The 22,030-nt window shown below is 37.6% G+C and overlaps 1 protein-coding gene across 1 annotated transcript; it reads right to left on the bottom strand.

Annotated features, from left to right (window-relative positions):
- Positions 1 to 4,170: 4,170 nt before the first annotated feature.
- Positions 4,171 to 20,938, bottom strand: CXCL14 (C-X-C motif chemokine ligand 14). Its single transcript, XM_026696511.2, has 4 exons — positions 20,462 to 20,938; positions 19,451 to 19,556; positions 12,001 to 12,111; positions 4,171 to 5,579 (listed from the first exon to the last, which is right to left on the bottom strand). Exons 1-4 carry the CDS (start codon positions 20,523 to 20,525, stop codon positions 5,564 to 5,566), a joined length of 297 nt encoding a protein of 98 aa, XP_026552296.1. The 5' UTR covers positions 20,526 to 20,938; the 3' UTR covers positions 4,171 to 5,563.
- Between the last annotated feature and the right edge of the window lie 1,092 nt (positions 20,939 to 22,030).

Below are 22,030 nucleotides of genomic sequence, written 5' to 3'. Positions count from 1 at the left end.
TTGAAGATCCTCGTGTGAAAAGTAGCTACATTAAGGAAACAAAATGTTTTGGGAACTGATTCCACACCATTTTTAAAAAAACATTGCATTGTTGATGTTATATTTGTGTCCATTTATTCTATTGCACATCAGAGCAGGCAGCAATACCCAGTCAATGGCAGTTGATCTTGAAAAAGCAATGCATGACTGAACCTGGTTAATACTGAAAAGGAGACGATCAGAAATCTTGGAATTAAACACTGGATGCAAGAGAACAACAACAATAACAAATCTTAGAAGAAGGGAATGGTAAACAGTGTCTATAATTCTTCCAAGACTTCAATCTCTATTACACTAGGAGTTAAGTTCAACTTGCAAGAGACTTTACTGTTCTTTTGCATGAATAGTCCTGTTGACCTATGTTTAATTCACTTGAGCATCAAATGATAGCCTATATCACATTAGAAGATAAACCATTAAGAATACTGTCAAAACAGGTATGAAAATAGAATTAGCATTTATCCCTGTTGCCTATCTGAATATACAGTACAATACTATATGTGACATTTCTGTTGCATTTCTTTGGCAATATTTAATCTCTAGGAAGGGTGCACAAAATACTGTAGCCTTTTTAAAGTATAATTTGACAAAATGACTATGTTTTATTGGTTTGGTTGAAGTTTGGTTTTCTTCAAGTTAATGGTAATTAGACTTGCTATTCTGGTCTTTGTTATGTCTGCTTTTTGTTGACTCTGTAAATGAGATTTAGATTAGGTTTTTATTTATAGAGATTTGAGAAAAAGCAAAGCCGTCTACATTCCTGTCCTATGCTGCACATGGAAACTGGCTGTAATTTCAGTTTAAGAGATGCTAATACAGTATTACAGCTTCACCTAAGAGTGTTTTCAAGGAAACTGTTGTGCTTTAAAGGATTGTACAATTTTTCCTTGGAGGAACAATTCATTGAACCCAAATGTACAGAAAGTAGGCTAATTTAGAATCCATATATTAAGCATTCCTGTGTTCTGAAAGCCAATTGAATTATGTTAAAACGAGGGGAATGTCCTTGCCTCGTGTTCTAAAAGCCGAGATGGGTAGTGAAACATCTGTTTAAAAAAACATCCAAGCTCAGGGAGCACCAAGGACTTCATACTGAGAGAAGTGACTTACAAGCACCTTTTTTTTCCAGTATGGACTCCTTGGTGCTTTGATTGTTTGGTCCTCACACTTAGGGCTATTGCAACATCTCCATGATCAAAATTTGGGCCCCTGGCAACTGGCATACATTTACAACAATTGCACAATCCTAAGATCACGTGATCGTCATTTGTGAACTTCCCAATTAGCTTCTGACAAGCAAAGTCAGTGGGGTGGGGGACTGGATTCACTTAAATGACCACAAGATTTGCTTAACAGCTGCAGCAAAAATATTATAAAAATAGACACAACTCACTTAATGAGTTCTTGTTTAGCAATGGAAGCCCTGGTCCCAATTTTGGTTGTAAGTTGAGGAGTACCTTCACAAGACAAATGTTGTATGGGCACTCCAATACTAATAGACTGCCATTGGACTGCCATTTGTCAGAAATGGTGTAGGGTCTCCCACTTGGGCGGGGACTAGATGACCTACAAGGTCCCTTCCAACTCTGATTATCTGAGCTTATCTGAGCTAGAAAGGATCTGAGATAATGTGGGATGTTTAGACATTGGTTAACTCCCTTAATTCTTTCCCCTTTATTTCTGACATTTCTAGCTTTTTCCTTGGCCAGATGCCAAAACAAAACAGCCAAGGCATCTGGGTTGGGCATCTATTGCCTCTTTAGGGGTGAGAGAGAATTACTTTAGGTTTGAGTACTGGATGTGGTTCTTAAGGACTAACCCTCAATGAGCAGTTTTTGTAACATTTTATAATCCAATTTTAATGGTTTTTTTTTCTGAATCCTCAAGCCAGATATGGCTCATTTTCAAATTCTTTCTTTTGCCAGAATCTACCTCCACATCAAATTTGATCCCACACTCTTCAGTTTCCAGAGCATTAGCATGCTGATGGGCAGATGGCCAGAGTCCTCTAGCCCTGTACATAGCCTCTTTCCAACATTATGCTGGGTCAGGAAGAATAAAAACTCTTGAACCTTATTACAATCAGCCAAATATGCTACTTGCTATTTGCTTCTGTGTGAGCGGTATAATAAAAGCAATGAGCCAGAGGCAAAAGGATTGGTTGAGGGAACTGAAGCAATACAGTGATGATTGTACTCTAAGGAAATACAGTGATGCGTGTTGAGAGTGATGATTATATTATTCCTTAACAACATGACGTGACCTGGCCTGCAAACCCCCAGAAACTGACTATATAACAGCAGAACACCTGTATCTCTCTGCTGCCATCTAGTGGTCGCCTAAATTTTTGCAGCACAAATCAGCCTTATGTTCTGCCAAACAAGGCCTGCTATTGATTATTTGTCAATCAGTTGGCTTCCTGTTTATTCTTCCTGTAAGTGAAGACAGTACATTTCTTTAGAGGTCTGGACAACAACCAGGGTCTGTACAGAACTTGGCTATCTTAGCAAGACATTATCCCAATACAACAGTTACTGAATGACAGTACTTAGTGACCGTTCAAAGTTATGGAAGAGTCAGTCCCCCATAAGCAACTTATGACCCAGTTGCAAAGTTACATCGCCTACAGCACCCTTGTGGTCGTTCGCTGTTATGACCAACCACAAAGACTCTGCAGTGTGATCCCCTCCCCTGCTTATTTCCCTGCCACTCTGCCCTTCCGAATTCCCACAGGCACTGGGTCTGCTTTGTCACCCCACTGGGTTTCACAAGTTCCTCCCCACCCCATGTCACAATTGCACACTTAGTTTTTGAAGATCTCCAGAGATCAGGAGGTTGGGATGGGGAAGGAAGACAGGCCAATCCATTGCTGGGCCAGGGGCACAATCCCAGAAGCGGCTGTATTTTTCCAAATGAAAAATAAGGCTGGTGAAGCTAAGGTTAGTGTTAGTGAGGAAAGAAAAACTGAGAGGGTTCCCCCCACACTCACTAACTAATGCTAGCGTTCGCTCCACAAGGATTTACCTTCACTAGAGCTAGCTGCGTTAATGTTTGTGAGGAAAAAACCTCTCGGTTTTCCTTTCCTTGCTAATGTTAAGAGAGGCTAATGCTGATGGAGCTAAGGTTAGAGATAGCAAATGAGAGATTTTCTTTCCCTCGCTAATGCTAGCCTTAGTTTTGCCATTTATTTTTCACTCAGAGAAAAGACGGCCACTTATGGGATTGTACCATGTGGCCCAGCAATGAAGCAACCTGTCTTCCTTCCCTACCCCAAACTCCTGAGCTCTGGAAATCTTCAAAAAGTAACTATGTGAATGTGGCAGGGGATGGGTAGGAAGGAGGCCTAAGTGGCTGTGTGGACACCAAGGGGCAGGAAACAGAGCATGGGGTATCTTGGGGGCTAGGGGGAGGCAAAAATCAGGTGGGCTAGTGCCTATATTAGGCCCCCAAGGTATCTGCCACCTCGAGGCACCCCGTGTTCCTCTTAATGAGCACATATTTAATGAATGCTTTGTGGACAACAGGAATTTAATACACGTGTATTAAATGAGGTGGTTCACTTAATGGGCATCCCAACCATCAACTATAATGGGCTCCATTACAGTCATAACTCACGGACTATCTATAAGGACCCCTAATGAGGAGAGGCTCCTGGTGAAGTAAGTGGTCAGATTGATATTCATTGATAGAATAATAGAGTCCAGCCTAGTACTTCTTTGATCTTATCCTGATCCCAAACTTTCTTGGCAGTAAAGTAATCTGTCACAAATGCCTGCAGGTCCTAAGGTATTCCAAATCCATTTTTATCTTCTTAGGGCCTTACTGGTGTCTTCTACCTGTCCTCCCAACTGCATTTACTCTGTTGAGTTCTCCCTTTTCCCTTAATTTATAAGCATTTGTGTATATGGCAAAGCAAAGCTAATATCACCCAATAGGTTTATTTCTTCCCATATGCTTCAGAATAGATAGGAGAGGGCAGAACAAGTGTGACATTGGACACATGGATCCTTTGTGCTACAAGTGTGTGTACTTTTGCCTCGCCGTACTACCTACTACTACTATTGGAGAGGAAACTCCACACGAACCGTACATTATCCCCTTGATGTTGTGAAATGAAGTATTTACAACATCTGGAATTAAAAAAAGAGACGATTTTATTAAGATCCTTTGTGAAACTAGATAAACTTTGCAAAAGGGGGAACATAGAAGTAACAGTTAAAAAAAATCTGAATCCATCTTTGGGATTGATGGCATTCTTTTTTAATGTCTGAACAGTTTTTTAAAAAATATGGGTAAGTGCGCTTAAATGCAAGATACTTCCCTGTGAATATGGGACTTTCTCCAAATTCTAGTGGCCTTAATAACAGGAGATTGACCTTTAATGTTCACAACAGCCTAATCCAGAAATTGTTTATTAGAGTCCCAAATGTTGAATCCAATGAAAATTAGCCACCAGCCTTTAAAATGTATTTTATTCCTTGCGTTCCGTTTGTCATAGAAAGAAATATGAAATCTGCATGCAATTCCCTAAATATTTCAAACATTTAAATAGTGTATGATAACTTAGCAGTACAATACATTATACAGAAAGATAATATAGGGAAATCTCCTATAGTATATTTACAATTGAAAAGATAGTTTTGTTACTTGTATTTTTTATAAAGAGGAATGTACTGCTTACCAGTGAAATGATTACATTCGAAATAACAGATTGTTGCTTTATGACTAAAACTGATATGTCCATTCCCCTATCAGAAACTTCATCCCTTCCCAATAATAAGGTACATTTTTGGATAATTCTAAGCTACAAATCTAACAAATCATACACAATATACCTGAAGATATCACAACGCAAAATTGCAAACTTCAGAAGAACTTCAGGTAAGAAAAAAGTGTCTTTTCCATATTAAACTGCTTTAGAAATATTTTTATCCACCAAAAGAGTATGAGTAATATATTTTATATTATCCCACCTTCAGGGATTAGAAAACAAACAGCTTTTATCAATTTTGTAATGAGAAACCTTATTTCCAAATTTTACAGCAGTAGATATTGATATACAGAATGATCCCTAGTTTAGCCCCTCTGATTCCATAGAAAAGGATACACCAGAAATGTTTACTGTGGACTAGAAATTTGCCCTCGCCATGCTAAAAAAGAGTGACTGTTCTAGATTTTGTTTTTGAGAAATTAAGATTCATTTTATGAGCTTATAAAGCCCAATATCCAGTCATAGGAACAAAACAGTTATGAAATTAAGATTATACAAATACATTTTAAATGAATATTAAGTTTCATGATATTTTTCACTAGAAAGAAGGCATGTATAGGATCTAATATATAAAGACACTTATGAAATCTGGTGGCTTTTTTGCAGCTATAAAATGTAAAAAGTGATCCTTGGTAACAAGAAAAGTGCTTTATAATTAACATAGATGTTGTGTCTTGTGAGAAGTCATCTTTGTTGTCCATCTTTCTTCTGCCCATCAATTAATCAATCACACTTCTACTAGACATCACTCTCTTACTCTTCATAAACTCTGAAAACACAAAAGTAAGAAATTAGCTTGACCAAACAGTGAAACAACCCTATAAGCTATTCAGTAAATTAAAATTCAAAGCACTGATCCATCAGCCTTCTTGGGCAGATGAGATCTAACTTGTGTCAACTCATAAAATATTTTGTATACACGCTTTATAGTTGTCAACAGAAAGAAGGGGGGAGGTTTCAAAGAGCAGGCAGCAGTGTGGAATCAAAAGTACATTCTATTCATATTTTCTTCAAAGACTGAAGCTTCTGCCCCGTGAAAATCTAATTGGAGAGCATGATTGATGACTTTTGGATATGGACGTGTTTCGTTGGATGATACACCCAGAGGGGTGGGGGGAAAAGCAGGATCAAGGGTGACAGTGAATTACGTATCTCAGAGTCAGCTACGCCCAGGCTAATGCTGGCATGTTAACTTCTAATCCTTTGAAGTTTTGGGAGTGTGGCTTGAGGCTCATGATTTAATTGGAGTAACTACCAGAATCCTGACAATCCTGTGTCCATGAGCTTGCAGGAGGTGTAGGCGCAGGGATCAATTCTCTCATGCTATTAGTCTTTACTCACAATTGGGGCAACTTCAATTGCACCATGACTGGGTTGAGGATCTTTACCATGGGGAATGGTCCCATGAACTTCGGCCTCTGTTCTCTTTCTAAGTCTTATGCTACTTAATCAACTTGCTGGAGTTATTAAAACAGAATTTGTATGGCCATTGGCCAGGGATGCTTTAGAAGTAAATTTGTGCATTGGGTAAAGTATTGGACTAATTGGTAAAAAGTGATATATGATGATTCTGTGATATCAGCTCCCATTATTGTCTCCAACTATTACTGTTCAGTAGTTAGTGCTATTCAGTGGCATATTGGCTCTTGAAGTGGTGGTTAACAAAATTAGCTTTTTATATATGTTTAAGACAATGCTAATATTTTGTGTTATGTCAATGTTAGCTTAATTATGAGTTTTGTAATGTTGCTGTGGTTTGTCACTGCATATCTAAACTGTTTTGAAAGATATATGTAAACAGTTGGACAACAACACATTAGGAAATACAGAATGAGAGATTCAATATAGGAAAAGATTTAGAAGCTGCTTCAAGAAGCTTGTGTTTTGAAATTAAACTCTTCCAGTTCAATAGCAGTTGATTAAGCTTAGAAGCCTGCTTGTTTATATACAATTGCTGTGATTTATAGCTTTTATTTTAATAATATACTATATATACTGAGAATGGGCAAAAACTGTTTAATAAAACAAAAATTTAAATATTTTACAAAGTATAGCTGTCAATCCAAGTTCAGTGTTTTGACTGAGAACTCCTTCATACATTATTGTATTAATTCATAGTGAAATGTCTCTTAGGTTTGTTTGCTCTGTTCCCACAACATCCTTAACCCAGCCTATCACTCACACAGCCACATCTCTTGGCAGTTCTATACTGAGAATGTCAAATCTCCATCACTTTTTCTAAGGAAGGCCTGGAGAGTATGGGCAAGGCTGGGTGATATCACCTGCCATTCCCTGTTTGTCATGTAGGCAGCAATAGGTATGGTTTAGTCAGGGGCATCTGCAAGGTTAGATATTTTTGTTCAAATGACCAAACCAGTGTTGCATGAATATGAGGCAAGCTCTACTCTCTTTATATGCATGTATGGCATCACAACATCATAAAGGGACAGAGCTCATGTTAGGATGGTTGAAATGTTTGTATGGCTAGCCCTTGGCTGTGAGTGAGTGTTGTAAGGATTATTGCTTTTTCAGCTGTTCCTTCTTTACACTTCTCTATTTGGAGGGGAAGATATGCAAAACAGGCCAATATGCTAATATTTCTCACAACAGAATGGCTAGAATTTCTTGTTCATTTGTGTTTCATGGGGTCACAAGCTCCAGGGGTAAATTAACCAAGTCAACCATTCCTATTTGATGTTCCCATACATATTGGCCACTACATTCTATAGTCAATATAGAATATAGGACACTATATTCAGGGGTGGGATTCTAGCAGTTGTTAGAAGAAATTACTGGCCTAATCCTGTAAGGAAGGCAGGAAGGAAATATTCTGGTGATGCTTACAGAAACTGCCTCTCCGTTAACCCTTATTACATTCTTGGCAGGACTAGACTTCCTGTCTCAGGAACTTCTCTGGAGTTTTTTTCCCCTCCTTTGTTGGTACTTTGCTTGTGTTGAGTGACCATTACAAGTTACAATGGCACTGAAAAAAGTGACTTATGACCATTTTTCACACTTACGACTGTTGCAGCATCTCCACAGTCATGAGAGGCCAGGCAAGGAGATGTGTGCCTCAATGTGAGTGATATTGAGTTGGCCACGCCCAGCCAATAACATGACCACCAAGCCACACTCACCAACTTAGCCACGCCCACAGAACCGGTTGTTAAAAAATTTGAATTCCACCTCTGACTATATTCTATGACCCATTTCAAGTAAGCTATCAGGCACAACACACATTTATCCCTGTTATATATTAACCAAATCTTACAAATCTGAAAGTACAATTTTCCTGCAGAACACTTAGGGTCTCTTCTGAGCCTCTTGTTCCACCCATTATGCAGGATATGCTGCCCCTTATCTGACCACTCTCTAGGCAGCATCTCTTTTCCCTGTCTCCCAAGGTCTTTCTCATTATAGATACCAATAATCCGGGGCACACCTGATAGAATCCAGCACTGACTATGTAACTACTAGTTTTGGTTCAAAAAGGCACACCAAAAATGCTACTAAGGGCTAAGAATTTGCTATTCATAACCATGGTTAAAAAGGTGAAATAACATATGTGAGCTTATTTACCTTATTAGTGGGACTAAATTGTAACCAGAAGCAAATTTGTTACACCACCACTCAATTTTTACTTGGAATTTTTTTTTACCTCCTAGTGTTGCATTTATCTGTTTACATAACCAGCAAAATCATAATTAAAATCATCAATTATTTTTAGATATAACACTTGCAGATCTTTAAAACCTTCAGAAGTTTCTAATATACAATTTAAACATTAAGTGCTTGGCTCTGCCTAATGTCTGCTAATAAAAACCCTCCTCTCTTATGGGAAGCAGGAGTATGTTTTCCAAAGAGTACCTTCAGTGTTTTGATTGTATTTTGAGCTTTTATCAAAGGGGAACTAGGTAGGCAATCAGGCCCTTTGTTCCTAGAAGTTCATCTGCTTCTGCTGTTTCACCTCAGGGCAGGTGTGCCAAAGCTCATTGAACCAGAATGCTGAAGGAAATGGCTGTTTACCCAAGTCTCTATTCATCTTTTATACAGAAAAGCAATCTTCTGGCCTTTTCACCTGGGAAACAGGCATTTAATTTGTTCTCTAACCACAAGGGTTTTTGTTGTGTGATCCTGGGGATATTCACCTAGGAAGAGGTTTTTGAAGGATACTTATGTTACATTGGATAACTGGACAAAGATTTATAGTACTGGTACACAATTGCTAAGCCAGAGATGCAGTAAAAAGATGGTAATAAAATATTAGAATTTTTTTATATTTTTTTATCCCACTTTTATTATTTTTGTCATAAATAACTCAAGGTGTGAACATACTTAATACTCCTCTTATTTTCCCCATAACAACCCCGTGAGAAGAATTAGGCTGAAAGAGAGGGACTGGCCCAAAGTTACCCAACCGGCTTTCATGCCTAAAACAGGATTAGAAGTCACCATTCTGTTCTAATCTAATCTAATCTAATTCACAATTCTATATTATGACATGATTCTAGATGCAACATGCCATACTTCTACAAGTAGAACTTTTGGTTTTTCAAAAAATCTGAAGTCTAATGTTAAAAGATTGTTCTTGCAGTTATAACTGTTTGTCCTGCAATAGCCGAATGGAAGGACAGACCTTTACATAGTCATGTATACTAGAAAACAGATCTTCTTCTCATGTTCAGGGATATAGTTGCAATTATTTTTTTATTTGAGGCATATAGACTGAATATTCCAAACATCTTATTCCTTGCCAAAACTGAACCTGTAACAAATCTTGGTCCATATCAGTCAGAACTTTCTTTTCATTTTGGACAAATGTTATACCTAAAAAAAAAATCCACCTGTCCCAGTTCTGTGACTTTTCCAGATATTATAACAACATTCTGTGCCCATGCTTTTAATTAGAATGGCAACATTAAACTGATACATTAAGCAAATTAAAGAATATCCCTTTTTAAAATTTTCATTTTTCTACTTCTCTCTACCTGACCTAACTAAAAAAGATAATTTCAGACTTCTAAACATTCACCTGATAATGTTTCACATGAGCAACTAATTTCCCCCTTCCAAGTTAGAGAGGAGATTTCTTGTGGAAGTGCCTTTCTCGAGGGCATTTATAAAATCACTTAATTCAGAGACTATATATGCCTATTAATACCAACTTTGTGACTCTAACAAAATGGCTTCTCTCATGATTCCAAATGTGATTCAGGTCTGGAGATTTTAACTACGTTACCCCTAGCAGGATTATGCCAATTAATCCAGAGATCTCTTGATAAAGTAGGGGAAGCATCCCTCCAAACCTGCCATTGGGAGCACTGCGGCAATTTGTTTGTAACAGAATTATAGAGTTCAGGTTGACCCAGAAGACATTTCAGCTTTTACTTTCATGGTATCTTTAGATAGTAACACAATGCTCTGCCAAAATCAATACCCATCAGATCAGTGGTGGGATTCAAAATTTTTTTTACTACTGTGGGCGTGGCTTGATGGGCATGGTGTGGTGGGCGTGGCAGGGGAAGGATACTGTAAAATCCCCATTCCCTCCCCACCCCACCCCTTTCCAGCTCCATTCTCCTGTGCAGAGCAACAAAAGAAGACCCAGCCGATCAGCTGGGACTCCGGAGGCAAAGAATAGATGGGGGCGGGGCCAGTCAGAAGTGGTATTTTCCGGTTCTCCGAACTACTCAGAATTTGTGTTACCGGTTCTCCAGAAGTGGTCAGAACCTGCTGAATACCACCTCTGCATCAGATGTGTTTGGTCAACTACCGCACTTCTGGGAAAAAATGGGTGGCAAGTTTGAAAACAATAGCCCAGTACATCTGAAATTACTAGGTTACAAAAAAAGACTTTTAAAATATTTGATTAGGTGAAAGCTCTGTTTATATATGAAGAAATTCCAGATATAGGTGGATCTTTCCTGAAGCATGCTGTTTAACTTCAATTCAATCTGAGCTTTGTGCAAAATATAATCTGTAAGCAAAATTCTTAAATCAAAATTGATCTTAGTATTAGGCAAATTTAGGGTTGTAGCTAAAATTTGGAACTCAGTTTTATTAAAGGATTTTAGCAAAGCATAACCAGAGGATCTTTTTCAATCCACTACACAAGCATAATAAGAAAGATAATTCAAAGGATAAGACATCAGTTTCCCAGAGGTTTTTATTTTTATTTTTTTTTAAAAGTCTCCCTAGGGCTGTATCCTCCTCAGGAAAAAAAAATGGGACTCCATTTGTGTAATGGGTAGGATAAAAATTAAAACTGTGTGGAGCTCCTTTTTCTCTTATTTTCTTTAATCTTTGGTTTATTCCTCCCCTGCATCCACTGCAAGAATCTTGTGAAACAGAATTATGTGGCAGAAGTAGAAATGCAGAATGCATTGCATTTACAACAGCTTTTGAAAAATAATAAACATTGCTTCCTGCTCATTCCCTAAACACTTTGACCACCTATCACACACACAGACACAAATACACACTATTACACACTAAAAGACCAGCATAATTTATGGTTCATATTGCATGCATAAAATGTGACTAAAATATTAGTGATCACCCTTATATTAATACTTTGTACATAAACTGCTTGCTGGATTTGATTGATACTTAAAATCTGGAGTAGCCTGTTAGTCACTAAGAAGGTAGGCAGGCAATGTTTAACACACTGGCTCCAGGCTTAAGCAGAAGGTTTTTGTTTGTGTGGGTATGCTTTCAAGTCAGTTTTGACTCCAGGCAACTACAGGAGTAGACCCTCAGTTTTCTTGGCAAGGTTTTTCAGATGTGGTTTGCCATTGCTTCCTTCCTAGGGCTGAGAGAGGTGGAGGGAAGGGTGATGGGCCTAAGATCATCCAACTGGTTTTGGACCTAAGGCAGCGCTAGAACTCATGGTCTCCCACAGTTTCTAGCCTAGACATAGTTGACTTTCAAAGGAGAACTTACTTCAGCAGAAATATAAACACATTCATCTGTCATTTAATGTATTACACTTTTTTCAGTTGCATAACTTTTTTTCAAGTTACATTGAACCTGTATCTAAGAGTGACACCTAGAATGCTTGTCACTGTAACATTGACTCAAACATGTGTCAGGAACAACTTTTTTCTAAATGAGCGAATTTGGTTAGCAAGAAAGCCCTCCTGTTATAAGGCTAGATAGTTATCCTCACCTGCATATAATCAATTACCCACCTTTCTTTTTCTTTCCATATTGTATACCACTTAAGTAATCTTTTTGTACTTGGGAGTTTAGGATGCAAGCAGTATTGATGGCCACCTCGGAATCGTGATTTCATTGTGACTCTGAAATAAAAACCAATTTGTGAGTACAGTTTGGAGTGGCTCCTACAATTTTAACAAAAAGATTTGTTAACTCTATAATTAGTTTCTCATTCTTCAGGTGAAGAAGCTTATCGGATGAGGAATGAAACTTCTTCAGAAAAACCAGAAAGTTCAGTTGCCTCTTGAAAAAAGCATCTTTGGGACAACCATAATTAGTTAACTATCTTTTTCTGCTACAAGCATTGGGCAAACTGTCTTTCCAGATGTTGCTAATCTACATTTCTCAAAACATCCTTTATTACTGAGCATGGCTGGGCCTGTTGGGATATATTGGGGGTGTTGGGATATCTGGAAAGTCACAGTAGATCATTACTTTCTTCAGAGCTATTTTGTGTAATGGCTGTATTTCTCTCTATTATTATATTTCTCTAATTGTTTTTCTCTCAACACCTGAAACCTTTATTGCATTGTTGCATGCAATTTTGGTATTAGGCAGAACCTTCCACTTTAAGTACCGCTAAGTCACAGTTCATCTGTGGTGGCACAGTGGTTAGAGTGCAGTACTGCAGGCTACTTCTGCTTACTATCGGTTGCCTGCAACTTGACAGTTCAAATCCCACTAGGCTCAAGGTTGACTCAGCCTTCCATCCTTCCGAGGTGGATAAAATGAAGACCCAAAATTGTTGGGGGCAATATGCTGACTCTGTAAACCACTTAGAGAGGGCTGTAAAACACTATGAAGCTGTATATAAGTCTAAGTGCTATTGTTATTGCTATTCATGCACTGGTAAACAGACTGCAGTGCTGTTAATGCTGTTAAAATTCTGTTCGAGAATTGTAGTTGGGAGAATAGAATATCTGGATGTGCTTGGTCCATCTTTCTGGCAATCAAGCTCTTAACTAGACAAAGAGTTAAATGGTAGAGAAAAGAACAAATCTCTAAAGCAGCATGGATCACCACTGTCAAGATTCAGGTGCTAGGTGGATCTATTTTTATATCCCACAAGCTCTTCTATGCATTACATTCATTTTTGGTGCACATAAATAACATTTCCCATATTTAGAGGCCAGCAATGGATATTTTTATGTATGTATCTTTCTGTTCTATATAACGAGCCTTCATAAGAACCAGAAGATTTTTCAGTACTCTGCTGCTCTCAATTCCCAGCATAACTTTAAAGTGATAAAAGCTTAATGTAGCATTCCTGATCTTTGCCGTGGCAACCACCTCGACAATATTGTTCAGCTCTAGTTCTTGTGTTTTCTTCTGTCACAGCAAAGGCCTGCTTATTTTCTCATGGATTTTTTTGGTGCACTGTGGCCTCATTCCCCTTGGCCCCCTTTCTTCTAGAAGTTTGTGTAAAATTCCGTGTTAGAACATAACCATACCAAACAATCATTTCGTTAAAAACTTTCATGAATCCCAGCGCTTTGTGTGACTCTTTATGTCTGACTGTGTGTGTGTGTGTGTGTGTGTGTGTCTGTGTCTGTGTGTGTATGTATGTATGTATGTATGTATGTATATATATGTGTGTGTGTGTGTGTGTGTGTGTGTGTGTGTTTTCTCTTAAGTTTTCGTGGGTACTTACATGTATGGCATTCGGCTTTGTTCGGGTATTTTCCCAAAGTTGTAGCAACGTTTCAGCAGAATGTCATCTGCCATCATCAGGCTTCTGTATAGACGAACACTATACAGAAGGCTGCTGATGGTAGATGAGATTCTGCCAAAAAGTTGCTACAACTTTAAAAGCATAACTATAATGATGTAGGAAAATACCCGAACAAAGCTGAATACCATATATACATACATACATACATACGCAGAACTTAGCGTGTTTGGGTCTTTTCCCATGTAAGATTGAGAGTATCTTGGCGATGTTTTGACGAGGACCCACTCGTCATCTTCAGGCTGGTGCTTTCGGCTTCGTGCAAGCACGAAGCGGGACTTCGTCGAAACGTCACCAAGATACTCTCAATCTTACACGGGAAAAGACCCGAACACACCTAGACCTACATACATATACATATATATATATATATATACACATACATACATATATATATATACACAGACATATACACAGACAGTATGTTTCAGTTGTGCTTCTTATTCATGAGTGATAGTAACATAGTTCATACTGCATAATATAAAGGCATCTTGTTCGGTTAGGCTTAGGGAGCAGTATTATGTCTTTCTTTGTAGGTTATAATCTTTGGTTTATAGATTAGCAGAGTGCCTGAAATTAGTAATCATCATTATTCAATGAACTAAAATTAATCAATCTATAGATGGATTGGATTCACATATCACACTAATGTCTTTAGGACATACATATCTTAACTTGAATAATCCCAACAGAGTCAAATTTACAATATTTTTCTCTCTGATTGTGATTTGATTACTTGCTATAGGAAACTTATTATTTATTTATTTATTTACATACCTGATTTCTTTTCTAAATGAAAATTCAAGGTAGAAAGGGAGGGAAAACTGAGAAGCATTGCCCAAGCTCTAAGACATTATTAATATGTAGTGTAACTTTTATATTTAAACATTTTCCTAAAAGATTATTAAAAAAAGTTTACAAATTAAATTCATAAGATAAAATGTACACTCTATACAATGACATTGAATTAACATATAAAAGCATGAACATTTTCAATTCTGAAGTCCTGTTGAATTTAGTTTGAGATTGCAACCTTATGCCTATTCAAAACAATTATTTTTAGACAAGGTTTACATTGCAACAGAGAAGAAGAAACTAGAAACAGAAAGAAAGAGCAAATGTCCCAGTCTGGTAGGCAACTAAGTTTTCGGATGATCTAATAAAATAATAATAAAAAAAACCTCAAGTGTTTTTGTCTTGTGAAAAAGAGAAAAAATAGAAGGGATGTCAAGACTGCATGCTCAGAGGCTTATTATGAGAGGATTTTTTTTTGCTTTTGCTGTTTTTTAGCAAAGAATGAAAATGTTCTCTAATGGGCATTTCAGTTATATTCCTACCTCAGAACTTCTGCTTTTCCCTTTGACTGCCAGATCTGGCCGAGCTTCTAAAAGTCTGGCATTCAAGCTCCCTCATACCCATCCTAAAAAAGCTTGTGATTGTTTTTCTGCTGGCCTTCCAACATCCCACTTCTGCTGGCATTTTGTTTGTGAGAGCACACTGTTGTTTGGTTTTCCCATCAGGCAGCCCAGACGGGTCCTTGGCAGCCAATGCTCAGGCAGGAAAGCCTCGCACTGCTTTTGTTATGCTGATGCACGTTTCTGAACCCTTTGTCAGCTTCAGGTCACTGATGTAATGGAGACATAACTGTCTATGCAAGTGGACTGGGAAAGAGCTACCTCCATACCTTCTGGAAGTTTGAACATTTCTCAGGACCTGTCAGAAAAAGGAGGTCACTGGCACACTGGACCACAGAAGCAGTTGGAACAGGCCTTTCCTGATTTTCACATGAAAGCTGATATTTGGGGACTATGGAGCGGGGAGCAAGAGAGGAGGACACCTCCCTTCCTGTCCATGGAACTATCTTCTGAGTTTATTTCCCATAAAAGGTAGTTCCCCCCTTCCCCCCAATCTCGGATGGCCAAACCATTCCTTTTCTGATCCAAAATTTCACACTAAGCTCTTGAGGATTCCATACTAACAAATGCCAACAAATCGCTGTTCTAAGGGAGCCAATTTTTTCTTTCTTTCTGAGAATTTCTAAAGACAACTTTCTCTGGTTCGAAGGGAAATTGCATGACCCTTGTGAAGCAGAGTTGGTAGGACACATATTTTTGCACTGGCCCAATTTATCAGCATTCTATATAATTTCTTCTATAATATAATTCTGTTATAATTCTGCCAGTTTTGGGGTGATTCCATTGTTGTATATTAGCAACTAATTCAGCTTATGCAGATAGTTCATTTGAATATTGCTTCAAGATTATGACCATGGATGCATTACATTTTTATGGCTGGTCTTTAATTATAATATTGCATTTATCATATATGTACTATTGTATTATACCGATGTCTGGATCACTGATTCTCAGTTCTCTTGCCCAGAAAGGCTGGGTATACAATCTCAGGGTAAGGTAGTTCTGAAATTCTGCTCTTCTCGCCTATCCCATATCCATTAGCTCTTAGTTGATCATCACCCCTATATTGCAGGTTTGAACAGTTATGCATAGAAAAATCCCTGTTTTTGGTTTCCTCTCAGTAAACACAGAAGATTTAATACAGTCCACACACAAAAAAATCCCTAAACTGCTACTCTAAGGAGGGTTGTAATTCCCAGCCTATTCCTGATGGCTGGGAATTTGGGAAAGGAAAATTGCAACACTTTTGGGGCAGGACAGGTTAAGGAAAGGGTATATATAGAATCAAGTTCAAAAGAGAGCATACCCTGAATTCTAGAACTTTGGTAAAAGGAATTGTGGAACAACATGCTAGATTCAGCCTAAAGTTACAGGGTTAATATTATTCTCAGAAGCCCATGCAATTGGATTAAATTTCATCTGTATGCAAAGATATTTTTTTGTTCGGAAAAGATTCTCTGCCCATTTAGCTTGTTTTATTGACCTCCACGCCTGCCATAACTTTATTTTAACTTAGCCTTTTTTATTCAGGTGAATAAAATTTATGCTCCAGCTACATTTTGTATTGTTGGGTTTCATGGATGTAATGCATTACATAGTTTCAACTACAATTTTTGGCAGATATTGCATATTTTAAACAAATAATATATCAGAAAATCTTGAATCTGCTATTTTTGAAATTTACTGAGAAATTATGAATTGAAGGGATTTACTTCCAAATGACTGAATATATAATTTGATGGTTATGAACTATCTTGAATATTTACGATAAACTTATTTAACTGCCGTGTACCAGACTGAGTACAGAGCTGTGAAAGAAATTAGTGATTCAGAACAGAGTGGAAGAAATTGCTTTGGCAAGGCACATTCTTCCCAGCTACAATAATTTTTTATGGTATATTAAACAATTTGATATTACTTGAAAAGAGGAAACAATACATTAACAATCCACTGCAATTATTTTTAATTTTTTGATTTTGCAAAAATCTCTGTAGATATGCATTGTCCTAAGATCTGAACATTTTAACTTATGCCTCCACACACGCTGGTTAGCAGTGTGCAGAAGTGCTTCACATTCAGAGCACAGAGGTAAAGGGGTTTGATGCACAGCGCATGAATAATCCAGATAACACCCACCTCTGAACTTTGAACTGTGATGAAGTATACGTGTGTTTATGCCAGTTCCAAAATTAGCTTTAGGAATGATTCTAATAGATTATAATAAAACAGAGTGAGAGCCAATTTATTTAAAAAAATGAACATCTGTTAATCCCTATTTCGGTCCTGGTAAGAGTGGGTGGGCACATTATAGAAAATGCATGTGAAGTGAAAAACAATGCAGACAAGTTAAATAAGTGTCAGAAATACTAAAACTTGAATACAGGAGCTCAGCTTATTTCAGTTTGATCCTGCTATAGGAGTCAGTGAATAAGCAGGCTACAAATTAGTCTATTTCTTTGAATGTTTACATACTGAGTGTCTTATGAAATGTTTACTTATTATTGTAAGTTAGTTGTATTGGTATTGAATTCATCCATTTTCCCACCCCTCAACAAATTAGAAAATATCTGTATATCTAACCAGAGGGATTCAGAAAGGAAAAGTTCAGTGAAAAAAATCTTAAGACTCTTTTTCATGTTTGTCTTTCTTCAGACTTCAGTATTTTTTTTAAGTCTTAAAGATTAATAAATTTAGAACCACATGTAATATATGGGTTTTCCTGAGAAAAATATGGAGTTATCAATCTGAAAAAAATCAGAAATCACCAGTAATTAAATCAAGCAAAGAAATTCAACTGGTTCAGAAGACAAACTAAAAGGAAACATCAGAGAGTGTTGTTTGGAGTTTTCAAACAATGGCAATGCAGAATAAAATTTCTCTTTGCTTACAAATCATTGTTTCCTGGACAAACTTGTTGTCTTCCTGCTACAGCATAAAAAAAATGACAGTGTAGGGGAAAAAAATCTTAAGAAGTGGAAAAGTGTTTGCTTTTGCCACCATTCCAACACAATAGTGAGGTAAACTGTGCCCTTTGATTCGTACGCCACTCATCATTTCAATGAGGAGTCACAACAGAATGATAAAAGTGATCAGGCAGTGACTCTTTTTAATAAATCTTTACTGTGGAGACTGTTTTTACATGGTAAGAAGATATCATACTGGCTACTTCTTTTCCTCAAAGGGTGATGGTGCAGGTGAATCTTAATTCTACAACAGAGCCTTTTTCCCAACTTCTGCTGACTTTTTCTGAAATAATACCTGTGGTTTCCTGAGTTAAATCACTGTGATGCACATCTAAAATAAAAGAAGCCACCGGCTATTTGGCATTATATACTTTATCTAGTAAACATTTTGGGGGGGAGTCTACTACTGAAATATATCACAAGAAAGATATTAAGGGATCTGAAAGTAGCTATTACTACTTTCCTCCATCTCTCATATTTGATTTACCACTTGGAAGAAAATATTGCTGAAGGGTTCTGTTTCTTGCATCGGTTGACACAGAGGAGAGTGAGCTCTGATGTCCTACAACTATCCCTTTTTTAAAAAAGTAGGACCAGTTCATTTATATTTGTTACTTAGGTGGGTTTCAGAGCCTATACAAAAAGTTCTACGCCTTTTTTTAAAAAAGGAAGATTTCATTAGCATGTTTTTGATATGGCAGTCAAAGGGGTGAGAAGTGAGTATTATATAAAGCAGACATGATTAACAATGACTTGGCAAGTAATGCTATTTAGCATAAATCCCCAAAGAGGTAAAGGCGATTTGGGCTACTGAAATCAGCAGCTCTACTCAGCTAAAATAGATTCCTTATATATAGTCCAAATGTTTAGCAGCAGTACATCTCACTGAGCTTAATGGAATCGAAATAAATGTATTCAGTATTACATTACAGTTAAAAGGATTTCGTCACTTAAGAGAATAGGATTGAAATAACTGCACTGTCCTGCAGCATTTTATAATAAATATTTTGGGTTAATTGCTTCTGTAAAGATTAAGATTCAGAATATGGAAACTAATGCCCACACATACACGAGTAAATACAGGTACATAAACAACTGAAAAGATTTATTGCATTTCTAACCTCATATTATAAATTTGTAGTTTACACTTAATTAACAATGTTTGCTAAATGTAAGAGAAAAAACAAGTTTCCAGCTATTTTGCTACACTGAATATGATATGCTTCTGTAATAAACATTTTATTATTTTTATCATTTTAACATTTGCAGAAAAGCAGACTTAGATTTAGATATAACACTGTTTAAAAAAACTTACATGATCATTCGTTCCTTGCAATACGGATATTTTGGCCGCTCTTCAAGTTTTTGAATATCAGAGAATCTTATTTTCGGACCCTTTCTTAAACATTTGCATTTTGATCCTATAAGACAAAGAGTATGTGTCCATTTGTGTATGGACTAAATTCAAATATTATTTTAAAATCTACAGAAACATTTGTTTTGCTTATAGTTTCACTTTAAAAAAACAAGTGCTGTATTTGTAAACATTTTTATATCAAGGCTTCAATTCAACATATGCTTAAGCAGTTTACATTCAGTTGAAGTAGACAGAAAATGTGTAAATGTCTCTATTTATATACATAAATTAGATCCATTAGATCTAGTAGGGCTAACTCCCAAGTAGACCACTGGACTACAACCTTTGTGTATAACAAGCCATGTGATAACCTCATCTTATTAATTCTACACCTGCTGTGTTGAAATTTAATGACAATGAAAAGCTTAAGGAAAATAAACAGTATGACTTTCATGGGTATTAATTTCTTTCCTTTTGATAAATATTAAGAGTATGCCAAAAGCATTCCAAATTCATCATTTTACACTCTAGAAACTGCAAATAAAATAATTTTAGTACTAAGTACTAAGCTGGGCCAAAGAGAAATCTAACAACAAACAATTCAAGCCTTCTAACAAAACCAAAATGTTAAAAGTTCTTGATACCTGCATCTGTTTTGAGTTCTGTTCATTTTTTCCATTGTGCAAAACTATGAAAAAGTTCACCATTCAAAACTGGTCATTCCAAGAAGTAAACTTTGGCTGAAAAATTAAATGTCTATCAGGGCTACCTGACATGGCTTTTCAAGGGAGCTTTCCTGATATTTCTCATTTTTGCAAAGCTATATTCTGCGGTCTCTTGTCATTTTTCTTTTTCTAAGCCTTTCCAAAGACCACAATTGTATCTCAATCTGCTCTTACGGTGAGTGATGAGAGGGAAAAAAACGTCAGAGTGAGAGAGACGGTGGTTAGTGAGGAACCTGTAACTTACCTTCTACGCTGGTAAAGCAGATTACAAGGACCAATAAGAGGAGAACTGCGGTCAAAAGCTTCATAGTAAGACCTGAAGAGCCTAGAAATGGGTTCACTTAGGTCTCACGGGGTCAACCTGTTTTCTTTTTGCCCCCCGGGATTGTTCAGATAGTGGGGGGTCAGTTGGCCTTTGAGGGGAGTCAGGCCAAAGGACGAATCGTGACTGACTCGTCCGGCTTTGCTCTCCTGGTTTCTGTTGTGTCTCTTCCTGCACGTCCCGCCAGTTTCAGCTCCTCTCTGCCTGAGCACGGAGGCTTTCCTCCTCTTTTAAAACAGCTCCTGCTGCCCTTTTCCTCTGACTCATTAATATGCAGATAGACTCAGTTACTTTCAACAATTTCGCAATTCCCCCCTCCAAAGGGAGGGACTTACAGCGAGCAAAAATAGCTGATTCTGCTTAAGGCAGCGAAGTATCTTCGTGGGTCTCACAATGTAAGGAGAGAATATGAAGGTGAAAAAGAAGTCTTCCTCTCCACCCCCCCGCACCCTTTCCCCAAAGAAACCTGGGGTGAAAACTGCCATAAAACCCCTTTTAGCTGAAACTCTTGGGAAACTCACTGGCTCTCGGCTCAATGCACCTCACAAGGCTCAATTTGAGGATAACATTGGAGGAAAGGATAGCATGAACCTCACACAGAGCTGGAGAAAATGCAAAGTACAAGTGATCCTAACCGGATAGGATTTAAATGTGAATTGAACCTCCCAGGATTGAGCACAGAATAACATTTATGCTTTGGTTGTTAGGAAATATTTTAAAGTTTTGCAGACATACCTGCTTTCTTTCAGAGAGGATAGTGAGTTAGTTGGCATTTCTCCTTTTCAGGAGTGCAGCTCTGGGCCTTGCATTTTCTGCCACACCCTGAAATCTAAGCATATTGTCTTGCATATTCTGTGATGCACTATCACTGTATAATGACCATCACTATAACTGGGGCAGCTACAACACTTATCACGCTTGGCTGATGTCAATCTAGCTGAACTATCTAATCTCTCCTGGTGGAAAATCGCCAGAAAATCTCAGAGCTGGACTGGGAAGTTGAAAAAACAACCTAGAAAGAAGGCAGTGGAAAAGTCATTTCCATTCTTGTGCCAAGAATCAACTCTTCAGTAATCAAGCTCTATTTGATGGAGTCATGTTGAATTAGATGAACAAATGGATTCAGTCAGGCTATTTTTCTATTTTCTTTATGCTAACATGACACTAATTTCAGTGGTTATTAGAAATGAAATTCCACTGGCAAGCCATCCCTATGAAACATCTCCCTATGTGGTTGTGAACACTTTATCATGTCATGGGTGGGGGGGAGATTGAAATTGCATGTTTCTCTAACCTTTCACATCTAGATGATGTCATTTTTCTAGGAAGCACACTGAAGATAATGTCTACTGCTTGGAGTTGGACCAAACCATAGGACTGTATGAAGGGGGCAAGAAAGTTTGCTGCCTCACATTAAAAGTCAGAGGTCTGTTACTGATGATCACTTATATTCTTTGCCAGGATAGCCTCGGTGGCACAGTGGTTAGAGTG

This window comes from Pseudonaja textilis, chromosome 2 (genome assembly GCF_049901715.1).
Source record: "Pseudonaja textilis isolate UNSWEBS1 chromosome 2, rPseTex1.2, whole genome shotgun sequence".
NCBI classification, from domain to species: Eukaryota; Metazoa; Chordata; class Lepidosauria; order Squamata; family Elapidae; genus Pseudonaja; species Pseudonaja textilis.
The sequence above is the reverse complement of the archived record's forward strand: the minus strand, read 5'-3'. Positions and strand labels throughout refer to the sequence as shown.

Coding starts and splice junctions, on each gene's coding strand:
- CXCL14 (XM_026696511.2), bottom strand. CDS start 20,525: ATGAAGCTTTTGACCGCAGTTCTCCTCTTATTGGTCCTTGTAATCTGC. Junction 19,557..20,461: donor CTGCTTTACCAGCGTAGAAG/GTAAGTTACAGG, acceptor TTTGTCTTATAG/GATCAAAATGCAAATGTTTA. Junction 12,112..19,450: donor TGCAAGGAACGAATGATCAT/GTAAGTTTTTTT, acceptor TTTTTATTTCAG/AGTCACAATGAAATCACGAT.